General features: G+C 43.9%; 1 protein-coding gene across 9 annotated transcripts in view; it reads left to right on the top strand.

Moving 5' to 3' along the window:
- The window catches only part of Arhgap17 (Rho GTPase activating protein 17), an 85339-nt gene that overhangs the window by 21572 nt on the left and 49552 nt on the right, over positions 1–14215 (top strand). For 8 of the 9 annotated variants that reach the window (XR_013089457.2, XR_013089456.2, XR_013089454.2 and 5 more), the window contains exon 2: positions 13105–13144. Coding sequence is in view for 4 of the 9 variants with exons in the window: in XM_076840712.2 (XP_076696827.2) it covers positions 13105–13144 (40 nt within the window). In the remaining 5 variants the exon portion in view is untranslated. Of the gene's footprint in view, positions 1–12260; positions 12387–13104; positions 13145–14215 lie in introns of those variants that run through there. The other variant, XM_076840709.2, reaches the window with a different exon arrangement.

Genomic DNA, 14215 nt, shown 5'->3' with positions numbered 1-14215 from the left:
CCTGGTGAGACCCCTTCCCAGTTCCCCCTGCCCTGACTCAGCTGCGGGCTGCGCTGCGTGGACTGCTTCCCTAGAAAGTCTGTCTTGGCCACGTGGACCATTACTCTTCTGTTTGTGTTGCCAGGCCTCTCTGGACAAGTCGGTTATTTACATTTCTGTCTTTCCCAGGAGCTTCCCAATGGTGGGACTGACTCATTTCTCTCTCTCTCTTTTTTCCCTATCCCCAGTTCTTGACATTTAGTGAAAACCCCATAAATACGAGGTGAATGATGGGGTCTAAAATCTGACTGTCTGGGAGCAAGTTCGTCCTGGGGTGGGTGCACCCAGGAACTGCTGGTGCAGGCATTTTTACAGCCTCCTCACCAGTAGCATGAGGCACTGCAGCTTAAGGCGTTGATCCTCTGATGGAGGGTTCCGCTCCTCAGTTTCTGTTTATTGTGTGCCTGTGATTCGTTGGTGGCCTCATCCCACACAGCATTGTCACAACCAGCCCTGTGTTGAGCTGACCTGCCTGCCCTGCCTGTCCTGCTCCTGCTCCTGCTCCTGCTCCTGCTTGAGGGTGGACGTGGCTTTTTGGTTTTGTGTGGTCTGGGCTTCACAGTAACTTCTTCCAGAGAAAAGCTAGAACAGCTTGTTAACCCGGGAAAGGTCCTTCTTGGTTAAGCCTCGAGAATCATCTACAGGTTGTTGTAATTGGCTGTACCTCTCAGAGTAGCCAGTAGACCTCACTAGGTGTCAGAAACTGCGATCAATGTGATGAATAATAGAAAAGATGGCGTTTCTGCACTCCTTCTGCAGTGGTGTATCATTGCTGTCATTTCTCTTTTATAGTTAGAATTACTATTTTATGGTGGAGCAGATGGACACCCATAGTTGCAGCTAAGAGGTGACATCGCTGGGGTCTGTCTGATCCCAGAGCCCTGACCCTTAGCCCCTGCCATATTCTGTATTCCTGTCCTTGCTATCCTCTCCCTAAAACGAAACTTGCTATCTGTATCCACCTGCTTCTTATCTGAACTCAGTGACTGCCTGCAAAGGTTAGAAGGCTAGAAAGAATCAGTTGTGACTCATGCGCACAAGGTGGGTTCAGGCAGCACTGACCTCCAGAGAGCACTGATTGCCCATACCTGGGAAGGCTTCTGCTATGCTCCTGCCAACCCTTCCCTGCTGGGCCCCGTGCCCTGCCCTGTTAGTTATCCTGCCTTCACCTGAGCTGTGGTTCTTCACCCTTCTATACAGTGGTTCTCAGTGCCACCAATGCTAGGGAATTGCCTGGGGAGTTTTTTTTATTTTTCCTTCCTCCAAAAGGGCCAGGATCTACCCCAGAGGAGTGATCCAGTTCTTCTGAGTTGGGGGTCCAGTCATTGGTATTATCATTTTTAAATTGCTTTATTGAATCATGTGTCACTGAAAAACAGACACATTCTGAGAAATGTCAGGCAACTCATCATTGCATGAACATCATGGTGAGTGCTTACACAAACCTAGACAGTGCAGCCTGCCATGCACCTGGGCCAAATGGTATAGATTTGCAGTGCAGCCTGATGCTCCTGAGGCCGAGATGAATAGAACAGATTAAATCAAGCCAGGAGAAATGATGCAGCTGAGAGGTGCAGTAAACTTGAGGTGTCTGAGGCTGCTGCTGGCATCACATCACACTGTTCAGAGTAAATTTTTTTCCTGTAAGTAAAAGTACATTCTACAGTAATGATCCAAAATACAGTAAAGCCAGGTGCAGTGGTACATGCCTGTAATCCCAGTGACTCTGGAAGCTAAGGCAGGAGGATTGAAAGTTCAAGGCCAGTCTCAGTAATTTAGCAAGACCCTATTTCTAAGTAAAAAATTAAAAAAGGGCTGGTGATATAGCTCAGTTGGTAAGTGCTTGCCTCACATGCACAAGGCCCTGGGTTCAAACCCCAGCACCAAGAAATAGAAAATAAAAAGGCTGGTGATGTGGCTTAGTGGTTTAGGGACCCTTGGGTTCAGTTTCCAGTATTATACAAAAAAGGTAAAGTCAATACATCAAGCAGTAGCGTAGTGGCTTATTATTATTATCAAGTACTGGATGTATGCTCTGCTCTTGTGTGGTGGGCAGTGCAGTAGGTTTGTTTATACCAACCGCACCGCAAATATGTGGGAAGTGCGTTACGCTGGCACAGCACAACATCATCAGATGACAGGAATCTTCTGCTTCTTTATAATCTTATGGGACCATCACATATGTGGCCCATCATTGACTTTATGTATCATAAAATTCACCCATTGCAAGTGTGCAACTCAGTGATTTTTAGTAAATTTAGAGTTATGTAGCCATCACCACAATCCAGATTTAGAACATTTTGATCACCTCAGATAAGCTCCGCTGTGGCCCTTCACAATTAGGTCCCGTTCCCATCCTACCTAGCCAGCCACTCATGCCTTCTCTGCCCCTTTGTATAAATGGAGCCATCTGTATTATTTTCAGACTGCCCAGCATTGTAACTAATAGAGGTGGTTAAAAGCCACTTTTTATTCCAAAATTTTTCCTTACTGTTCTCTCAGTTCAGAGTGGCTCAGGAAAAAACAAAAACAAAAAAACTGAAACAAACAAAATAAAACCATAGGCCCCTCCCAGGGCTGACTCTTAGATAAGCAGGGAGCTAAATGGCTGCTTGTGAGCTGCATTGAGAACTTAATGATCATTTGTGACATCCTTTCTTTGGGAGCATGCAGAACCTGTCTCGAGTTGGAGTGCCTCCCTGCCACCTGTGGCCACAGCACTGAGTCAGCCCAGTGTGGAGAGCTGAGCACTTGACTTTGTGCCTTGCCTTTGGCACTTTTTTTTTTCCTCTGGTGATGGGATGGAACCCAGGGCCTTACATATTTCTGGCAAGTGCTCTACCATTGAGTTATACCCTCAGCCCAGCTTAGACACTCTGTTGTGGACTTTTGGTGTGGCTTTTCAGCTCCTCCTCAACCTCTATGTGGTCTTAACCACAGCAGTAAATGGGACCCCACTTCCTGTAACATATCCCCATAGGTCATAGTGCTGTATGCACTGTCTGCATAGCAATATCTTGCAAAATATTTCTCACCTGTTTTTGCTTAAATAAATGTTGAAATCTCAAACTCAGCTGCCTCCTGGTTCAAGGAGGTACCATAAATGACTAGAGAAGAATGGGGCACTTAAGTCCCCTGGAGAGACAGTTGAGAGAGGTTGAAGAGTGTGATTGGCGGAGAAGTTTCCTTGGACTTTGCCTGTATAAGCAGGAATTGTTGGTGGAACTGTGAAACAACCCACGTGGTTAAAGTAGGACTAGGAAATGGATTCCATTCCATGTGCCAGAGGAGAGAAAGGCCAACTGACCAAACAAAAAACCAAGTGGATAAGCTTACATGTGCAGGAAAATGATAAAACTCCATTCCGTTTCTGTAATTCTTCATCTTAGTCATTGGTTGGAATTCAAATAACGTTATGAAGATTAAGATTGATAAGGGTTTTTTGTTGTTGTTTAAAATGAAAAAAAAAGTTATAATTCTATCTTAGAGAAGCTTGTAAATATGTGGGCAAAATCCCATCTTTTTGGGGAAATAATTCAGAGTATAGAACGATTAAATCTGTATTTGATCCTTCTCCTTCTGAGAAATATCTTTTTCTTTTTCATGTTCTGCATGGGAAGATTTTTTTCCTTATGCTATGCCTTTAGGATTCTGTAAAGTCTTTTAAGACTTTCTAAACTACTTTGTGGAATGTGTAACAAATTGTTTTATGTATTAAGTGTCAGAGGGTCCTTTATTTTTAAAATCCAATTAAGTAGATTTCAGATTCCTTCCCAGAAATGTAAGAGGACAGCTGATCTAATGAGATACAGCAGTAAGAACTCACTCAGCAATCTGCCAGGTCACCATGAAATGAAGTCATTGCACCCAGCCCATCACAGAGGCAGAGGCTCAGGAGGATTTCGGAAGCACTTGTAACAGTAGATGACAGGGTTGCATAAATTGGAATTCCCCGGTACCGAAATGCACTGTGGGCAGCAGTGTTGCTGACTTGGGCGCAGTGTTCTCATTCCTTGATCAGCCCTAGGCAGATATTTCCAGGTAACCAGAATTTAAAATCAGTTTTTCAAATGGTCTCTCAGGGTCCCATTTCTTTTTTTATTAATTAATTTTCTTAAACCAATGGAGGTCATGGGCATGCGTCTAAGGAAGCCTTGGCTGCCCGCCCTTCCCTGTCCAGCTCCTGCTTTGGGTTCCTGCTCCCAGCCCCCTATAGAGCTTTTACACCACTCCCCCTTCTTCTTCTTCTTCTTCTTCTTCTTCTTCTTCTTCTTCTTCTTCTTCTTCTTCCTCCATATCTTCTTTTCCCTTTTTTGTTAGTAAAAGCAAGCCTCCCTTCCTTGCTATTTAAATAAGGCTTGTTACCCAGGCTAGCACAACCTTAGGTTAATTTTTATTGATTGGTTTAACTCTTACAAACCTATTTACTAGATGAGAAACTGGCAAAAAAAACTGTGCTTGTGGGTCAGAACTTGAAACCAGGGCAGTTTAGATCCATAGTCCCAGCTTTTAACTACCACACATGCCCACCTCTGGGAGTCCTTCTCCCTGGCCTCCCTGGGGCTCAGTCTGGTCTTTTTGCTGGGGCCTGGTGTGTCTTTCTTGCTGACTTGGATTGTGCTGATCAGTTATCTGCTCACCAAGGTAAAGGGCCACTTCTGATTTGGTTCTGTCTTCGCCCTTGCTGATGGCCTGGTATTCAGAAAGGCTTCTAAGGGGATGCTTTGGAGAGAAGGAATTCTTCCCTAAAATATAAGCGACCTTTCCAGACTGGTGGCCTCCCAAGAGTAGATTCTGGCATGTTCCCATCTCTGTATGTCCCCACCACCCCCTGTGCCTGAAAGGCAACGAGAATTCAATAATTGTGGCTTAAATACTCATTGATTCAGCACCAACGTATGTGACTATGACATGTTCAGTCACTGCTGCACTAGCAGTAATTTGGGGTGAAGGGAGGCATAAAAAAAATAAGACCAGCAGAGCCACGGTCTCACGTGTGAATATATCAACCACAGAACTGCAGCACTGTGATCTTGGGTGCAATGGGGCGCCACTGGTGTGTGATATTAGCCTTGGTGGCCTAGCCACATGTTTGCTGCCCCTGTGTAGACAGTGCCTGCGTGCTGGAAATGTAAGCCCCTGCTCTGAGGCCGCAGGTGGCTGAAAGGGTTCAAAGGGAGCAATGTGGTGAAGTCTTGAAAAGCCAGCATCTCTCGACCTCTAAAGTGCTAGTTGAGAAAGTGCAGAAATCTCCCTTCAAAATAAGAAAGATGTGGATTTGGGAGGTGATTAACAGGGATTGAAGTTTCTTGGGAAAACATACTTAAAAGTAGATCAGGGGTGACCAAACTGGCCTAAGGGCCAAATTCAGCTGCAAAAGGCTCAGAGTGGTTTTTGCATTTTAAAGTGGTTGAAAAAAATTTGAAGAGCAGTAATATTTTCTGACACAGGAAAATCAGGTGCAATTCAAATTTCAGTGTCCATGGAGTCTGATTGGGACATAGTCAGGGTTGTCATGGATTTGTTATCTGCAGCTGCCTTTGTGCTTCAGGGTAGGAGCAGAGTCGTAGCACGGATGGACGAGAGGATCTGCAGGCCTGAATCATGTATTCATTGTTCTTCCCAGAAAAACTTAGCTATAAACCATTACATAGGAGATTGTATTTATTTAGATCTTGTCCTGAAATATGTTTATGAGTAGAGATCATGAAGAAAACCCTGTTATATTACAATTTTCTGGGAGGTAGAGGAGAGAGTAGTTTCTGATTTCTTTCTGTCACATTGTCACCAATGGTGGGCTGTGCCTACACATTGGTATAGTATTACCAGGGGCAGCCACTCCTGTCCATTTTGCCAGCTGCTCCTTGAGTGTAAGGCAGAATGTTGAAGAAGAGAAAGTTGCACCTCAGGCTGGTCTCATGACAGTCCTGAGTGATTCTTAAAAGCCAGTGTGAAGGCTGCCCACCACTTCCTGGAGAATCACTGGTGTGGGTCCTGAGTTGGCAAACACTTTCCACTAACAGCCCACTGGCCAGTACTTTGAGCTCTGCAGGTCATACGGTCTCTGTCACATTAACTCAACTCAGCCATTATAGCCCAAAACAGCCACAGATAATACATAAACATGAGCCTGGCTGTGTTCCAGGAAAACTATTTATACATGCTGGCATTTGAATTTCATATAATTTTTATGTGCCACAAAACCTTATTCCTCTTTTGGTTTCTTTCAACCACTTAAAAATAAAAACTGTGCTTAGCTTCCCAGGCCATACAGAAATAGGCCATGAGCTGGCTTTGGCCTGCAGGTATAGTTTGCTGACCCTTGGGATTAATAGATCATGTGTCTCTGACTCCATAGCGAGGCATTCTGGAATCAAATTCGAGCCTGGCTGTGTTCCACTAGTAATGTGGTCCTAGGCAAGTTCTCTCAGTACCTCACTTTCTTCATCTGTAAAATGGGGATAATTGTAGCTCCTACCCCATAGGGTCCATGTGGGAATTAACAGAGAATAGATGTAGGTGCCTGCTCAGTTCCTGGAGTGTATGAAGCATTCTGTAAATATTAGCTGCAGCAGTTCTTAGCTATTAAGTCTCTAGAGGGACCCCAAAACCTTGGTGGAACCATTTATGACAGGAAGGTTTGGCACTCTTGGCAGCCTTCAGTCCACCATTGGAATAGTATAACAGGAAGGTAGAAGGTTTGGTGCTACCTTAATTTCATGCAGTTAAGATTGATCTATTTAAAGGGGATGGATTAACGTACTTTCATCAAAAACAAAGATTTTTGTTCTGATCTGTAAAGATGCCCCTGGGGTGTGTGTGTGTGTGTATGATGTGTGTATCCTTGTGTGTTAATGTGTCCCTGGAATCAGGATTTTTTGCCCTTGGTACTGTTGACATTTAGGACCACTAGCAGGCAGAGTATGCTCCCCCTCTGTAAAGATGTTCCTGTCCTGATCGCCAGACCCTGTGAATGTGTTAGATTGGGTTTAAGTGGGGATTAAGGTTGGAGATGGAATAAAAGTTGCCTCTTAGCACAGAGGGAGATGATTTGGGATTATTCAGGCGGACCCAGTGCAGTGACTGTGGACTAGGGAGCAAACAGTCCTTCAGAGGGAGCTGTTACTGGGGAAGAAATGAGAGTTGGCTTTGGCTATGCAGGAAAGGGGCCAAGGAATGTGGGCGGCCTCTAGAAGTTGGAAAAGGAAGGAAACGGATTCTCCCCTGGAGTGTCCAGAAAGGAATTCAGCCAGTGCTGACACCTTGATTTTAGCCCAGTGAGACCTATTTTGAAATTCTGACCTCTAGAATCATAAAAAAACAAAATTTTAAACCTCTGAGTTTGTGGCAGTCTGTTATAGCAGCAATAGGAAGCTAATACAGGCCAGATAATCTTTTATGTTAGTTATGGAAAGCGATGCACTGAAGATTATCAAAGGCACCCTGGCCTCTGCTCAGCAGCCACACATTGCAGATGTCTCCAGACAGTGCCACGTCTCTCCTGGGGTGGGCACTTGCCTCCAGTTGAGAATCACTAAAAGTCAGAGCACATTGGGAAGATCACATGAACAGTAGTTCCTGCTGAGAGACGGGATTGGAGAAATGGAGTAGTAGTATACTAGTATAGTATAGATGGTTTTACTTTTTGTGTCCCCTGCCCCCAGTTTTAGTGATTGTGAGTTTTACTGTGGAAGGCAGTTCTGTACCCACATTTCTGCTTTTTATCTAGTTTCATTAAATTTTTTTCTTATTACCTCGTGTGAGGTAAAAGTTGGCCTTTCAAACCTTTCTTTTAAAAATTTTTTTTTTTTTAGTTATACATGGACACAATATCTTTATTTTGTTTATTTTTATGTGATGCTGAGGATCAAACCCAGGGTCTCATGCATGCGAGGCGAGCGATCTGCTGTGCCATAACCCCAGCCCTCAAACCTTTCTCTTTGGCAACATCTGTCCATCCGTCATTCACTGTATTTTCTTCCAGCACCTGCTGTGTGACAGGTGCTGGGGGACAGTGATGACTGGATCTTGTCTCAGCCCCCATGGGGGAGGCTGTCTGGCAAGCAGGGATCGGTAGTCTCTGCTTGGAGATGACAGCCCATGTTGATGGTGTGGCCAGCCCATTTCTGTTCTTAACTTGAGAGTCCAGGGCTCCCTTAATAGAGGTTTTATGAAAGCATGTGGTGTAGTCAGTAGTCAGTATCCTGGGGTTCACAGTAGTGGCATTTGGATGTTGGGATAACAACTACTTTGCCAGAAATTGGTCCATAACTAAGACATGGAAATTGTCAGGCTAATTGGAAGTTTTCCTTTGACTCTGAGCCCTGGGCGTTTTCTGTCCTTAGAACAGCCTGATTTGGCAAGCATTATTTTTATTCAAGGAGGGCAAGGTCTCATGCCTTAGCAAAAAGTAGATCAAAAGCCCTCCCTGATGGAGTCCTGGTTGGAATGACCAGTGGAACTGTGGGGTGGCTCGCATAGGAAAAAACAAAGCCCAGAGTAACATGGCGAGTGGGAAGTTCCTTCCTGATTCACATTGTTTTTCCAGTTGCAGACAGGAAACACTCCAGTGTGTTTTCAAGCACGGAACATTGGACACAAAGGAGGCCCTGACAAAGCACAAAGTTGAGGTCTGTGCAGCAGAGTCTCTGATTTAGAACAGCCTGATTTGGCAAGCAGCATTTTTTGTTGTTGGGTCACTCTGTCCACCTTTTTTTTCCCCTTCAGGTGCCTTGACATGTTCAGTCTGTTTAAATTTAATAAATAAAAACAACAACAACTGGTCAAAGATAACTCACCTTATACTTACCTGGCAGAGGAAATACCATGATTAGCAAAAATAATTTATCTCAGGAAAGACCAGCAAGTTTTTATGGCTAATTCCCTTGGCTATTGAATGAGAACCTTGGCCAATATATCTGAATAATTGCTGAATTTTCTTAGGTAAAAATTCTTGGTAAAGATGAACACCCTAAAAATCATTCAGCATAGAAGGCCTTGGACCAGTTATAGTGAAGAGGGAAGTCGGACCCCATCTTGGGAGCGGTTCCTACCATTATAGCTGAGGTGCTCAGAGAGTGCCCTGATTTGCACATTACCCACCACTGTCGTGATCTGTCTATTAGAAGTGATGATAGTTGATGTAGCTCACTTAAATAGTTTCATTTGAACTCTGAAATCTGGTTAAGAAAACAGACACATTGGATCCACAAGGTGAAAAAATAGGGCAAATTTATTTTTAAACAGTGCATTAACATTTTGATGCAATATGTTCAATATTTTTCAGTTGCTAATACCTTTTCAGATAAAGTCACTTTAAAACAAAGGGTCCAGTTCCTTTGGAAAAAGGACTGTAAATATATTTATTTTCTTTGAATTTTGGATATTCAAGGTACATGTGCTCTTGTGCTTTTGTAGATTGCTAGTTGTGCCTGCTTTGAGGTACCTTAACCATATCAATCAAACTATTTGAAAATGTAACATTGTATTTATTTTTTTGTGGTGCTGTGGATTGAACCCAGGGCCTTATGCATGCAAGGCAAGCACTCTTCCAACTATGTTATATCTCCAGCCCAGTAACGTAGTATTTTTTAAAATGTGGAACTGTGTATACATGTAGTTGAAAAAGTAGTTAAGTAATCAAGGTTTATTACCAAATACACTGGGGTCTCTCCCTACTCTTTCAGAGATTCTCTGACTACAGAATCAACTAGTATGAAAGTTTAGCTGTTTATTCTGGAATTCACTCATATCCATATTTACAGATAACATGTTTACACTGCTGTTCTGTGGATCAAGTGTAGTTATTGTCTCTTGACTTTCTGTTAGGGTAAATGAGAGTTTAGGGCCCCTGTACACCCTTTCCCTCTGCTTCCGCACCACCATCCTTCCAATGTTATTATGTTATAAAGTTTGGTTATGTTAGTGTTTGGCATTTGCGTTGTTAGGTCCAATAAATTATTTGCAGCTAAGCATAGTAGTGTATTGTAACTATCTTCCTAATAGACTTTTCATTTTTCCTGAAGTTAATGCTTGCTTTTTGTTTTTGCATTTGCTTTATTTATTTATTTGTTTGTTTTAGTGGCTGTTGCAGCACTGTGCTCATAAATTCAGAGATCTTTAACACTTGGCTCTTTCTCTCAAAAAAGCCATGGTTTGAAAGGAGGAAATTTTTTTTAATTGAAATTGGTTTGTATTTGATTTAAAATATATATATATATATTTATAGTACATAAATTATATTAACTTAAATATGTACATCTATGTATAAGTTTATATATATATGTGTGTGTGTGTGTGTGTGATATATATATATATCCCCCCCCTTCTTTTGGTGCTAGGGCAATCCCGAGGACCTTGTATGTGCTAGGCAATTACTCTACCATTGTGCTATACCCCTAGCCCTTGTGTTTGATCTTTTATTTCAGATTATCAATGTGAGGTCACTGGAAAAGCTCAAAGTGGTTGTCCTCAGCCAGCATTAGTGTCAGCACACTACCATGCTTTCATTCTTCTCCGGTAGCCCACAGTGGGAAAGTAAAGCAAGTTCTCCTCTTGTTATTTTAAAAATAATTTGTTTTCTGATAGGACAAATCTGCTGATTCACAGATTGACTGTTTGATTTTGAACTTGTGAGTGTTAATAGGCCTTGAGACCTTTTTCTGTATACTTAGACATACATAAAGAAGAGGTTTCAGAGTTGAAGTGGGGGCTTATAGGGACTGTGTGGAGTTTTAGACTTTGGCTAGAGAAGAAAAAAGCAAAAGTTACAAAAGCCAGCAGAGGTATTTTGCTAGAGGAAGGGTGAGACTGTTGGTGGGAGGTGTGGTGGGATCCCAGGAAGCTCTGGTGGTCCTAGTCCCTGCTAGGCTGACCGTCAGGTTTCATTTTGAAGCAGCTAGTCTGACCCAAGTCAATAGGACCCTGCTCCACTTCCCTGACTGGCATGGCTGCTAGTGTTCAGCAGGTCAGCAATGCCCAGAACCACATGTGCCAAGCAAGGGCTATGATGGCATAATTTGGTCTGCTGCTAGTGGAACTTGTTCATGGAGTTGAGGCTCTGGGAGCTGCGGCCTTGACTTTCTCGCCAGCCTCTGATTCTCTGGCCTTGGGAGGTTTGAATCCTGGCAGAGTTCCGGTTTTCTGCAGAAACTGGTGAGTGAGCCACTCCTGTAAGCCTCTCCAGGTTAACTAGGACACTACTGTGGTGACTTGTATTGGTATCCTCTGTGTTGATGCCCAGTTTGGTCAACATGCCATTTCCTGAAGATACTTGTCCCTTTGCCCATAGCCGGTGCTTCTCTGAGCTTCGTGTTGAGTTTACTTGTGGGTCCTCTTGGTGTTTCTTTTGCATTTACTCATGGCTGAGACCATGCAGAATGCCATGCAGCTTTGCATTCTGCTGTAGAGTTTATAAAAGGCCAGATTTCTGGTTTATTTTGGCCCCTTCCCATCTCTGCTCACTCTTCGGTGCTGAAATGGTCTTTTTTCTTCTTAAGAATTTACTTGTTGGGCTGGGGATGTGGCTCAAGCGGTAGCATGCTCGCCTGGCATGCGTGCGGCCCGGGTTCGATCCTCAGCACCACATACAGACAAAGATGTTGTGTCCGCCAAATACTAAAAAATAAATATTAAAATTCTCTCTCTCTCTCTCCCTCTTTCTCACTCTCTCTCACTCTTTAAAAAAAATGTACACTTTCTTTGTTTAAAAAAAAAAAAAGAATTTACTTGTTCATTTTAATGGGAATTTGATAGAAGTTTTAAAAGACTTGGCTCAAATCACTAATTGTACCAGAAGTCTACAATGGCATTTAAACTGTAGTACTGCTGGGTATTATTTATGGTAATGATGCAGCCATTCTGAACTGCAGAGAAAAGTGCTAGTCAGCTTTCTGTCACTGTGATGCAATACCTGAGAAAATCAATTCTAAAGAGGAAGGTTTATTTTGGCTCATGATTTCAGAGGTTTTAGTCCATGGTTGCTTGGCCCTGTTGCTTTGGGTCTGAGTGGCATGGTACATCATGGCAGGAGCACATGATAGAAGAGGACTGTTCACTCACCTCATGGTGGCCCAGGAACAAGAGAGAGACAAGGACCTATGGTCTCTATGCCCTTCAAGGACATGCCCCCATGAGCTAACTTCCTACAACTAGGCCCTACTTACAAAATGTTCTGCCATCTTCCAGGTGACCAACCCCTTAACACATGAGCCTTTGGGGGATATTTCCAGATCTAAACTAAGCAGTCTTCAAAAATTACTCTGGTTTGGCAAATGAGACTTCAGGATCTTAGAATGCATCTCTTCTGATTGCTGCTACCATCTTGGTTTTCTGGAAAGGTTGGTGAAGTGAGTAGTAGTTCCAAAAATAGCCTAGGGAAAGTTCTGAAAATACTTTGTTTCTTTTTGAAGTTAGGGAGAAACCTGGTGGTTTAGACTTATGTCATTGCTTATTTCTAGATTTTGATGAACTTGTTTTGGGAAGGCTATGAAACATGGAAATTATCATTTTAAGAACTGAATGTTGGGCTGGGGGTGGAACTCAGTGGTCCAGCACTTATCTAGTGTATCTGAGGTCCTGGGTTCAATCCCCAACACCTCAAAAAAAAAAAAAAAAAAAAAAAAAAAAAAAAAAAAAAAGAAGACTGAAGGTTCAGTTTTGGGAGAAGAGTCTTCTCAGAGCATGTTCTGTGGACTTCCTGCAAGGGAGTTCTGAGCAGGAAGGGGCCTGTTAGGAATGGAGGCCCTCACTCCAGACACGCTGGCTCAAAAGAGAGTCCTCTGTAGTGCCATGTGGAAATTGGCACTTGCCATCAGCCCCACTTTCGGGAATGCTGCAGATGCTCAAGGCTGAGAACCACCATGTTCTTGTGTTGGGTCTCTCCTCTGCAAATTTTTGTTTATTTTAGCTAAAGTCACCCTCTGATGTAAACACTGGTGGAATTTCCCCCCTTAGCATTCATTTCTGCCTTATTTGTTTTAAACTGGAAGCTAATAATTTTTAAGTTTCATGAGTCACTTTTCTTTCCTGGGTTTCTAATTCTGTATTTTTGATTTTTTCCCACAGAGCCGAGAAAACAGAAGTCCTCAGTGAAGATCTGTTACAGGTAACAAAGTAAAGTTTTCTTAAAATAACCTGTTTAAAGTCACACTGTGAGGAGAGAGTCCAGGGCTGAGGGTGTACGTCGGTGGTAGAGAGCATGGGGCCATGGGTTTGGTCCTCCGCACCGCAAAAGACAAAAACCAACCAGCAAACAAAAACTATAAATGAGAATTGAAGCTTGTGGGTTTTAATCTTTAAGTGGAATAGAATAAATGAGCAGGAGGGAGTGGCGGTGGAGTGGCTGGTGATGGAAAGGGGATATGAAACCTGGTGTCGGTTATGAAATTCAGACGGGGCTGGTGCACATTCAGGTGGGGGTGCTGGGTGGGGAGGGGCCTGCTTACGTCCCTGGTGGGCCGAGGCTCTGATCTGCTGCTGTGCCGAGGCCCTTGGTGGGACAGGCCCCTCGGCTGAGGCAGAGGCCCCATCAGCCCCAGCTCATTCCTCTCACCGTTGGGCCCCGGTTCCAGGCTGCATGGGTCCTGAGGAGCTTGTGCTCTCAGTGATAATGCCCAGACCTACCTGAGGCCCAGGTGCCTCTGCTCAGAAGCCCAGACCCTCTGCCTCCCTTTCTGCCAGGGGACTCTGGCCAGGGCTGTTGTACTCAACTTGTCAATAGGTTCCCTAACGTTGGGGTTGGGAGCTTCTCCTGGCAGACGCTGGGCCTCCAAGGTCCTCCCAGGTCCTCCCTTCACCAGTCGCAGAGCAGCCAGGGGAAGGCAGACCTGGCCAGCCTCCTCCTGCAACTGCGAGCAGGTTTACTTGGGAGAGTTCCTGAGACCCAGGGTCTGCTCCTAGGTGACTGTCTCCCTTCCTGTATAGAGGAGGGACTGGCACTGCCACCACGACACAGGCCAAAACCTTCTGAATGATGACAACCATCTTCAGGTAGAACACTGTGTTCCTTGGTGTCCACAAGCAGATTGTTTCTAGGCTCCCCAACGGGTTCATAATTTGTGCTTACCCCAAACATAAAGTGTCCTAGTTTTTGCACCCCCTCTTTATTTTCATATGATACCTAATACAGTCTAAGTGCTGTGTAAATAGTTGTATTATTTAGGGAATAAGGACAGGA

Source organism: Callospermophilus lateralis, chromosome 19, assembly GCF_048772815.1.
Source record: "Callospermophilus lateralis isolate mCalLat2 chromosome 19, mCalLat2.hap1, whole genome shotgun sequence".
In the NCBI taxonomy this organism is placed as follows: Eukaryota; Metazoa; Chordata; class Mammalia; order Rodentia; family Sciuridae; genus Callospermophilus; species Callospermophilus lateralis.
This window is presented reverse-complemented; position numbering and strand designations above follow the sequence as displayed.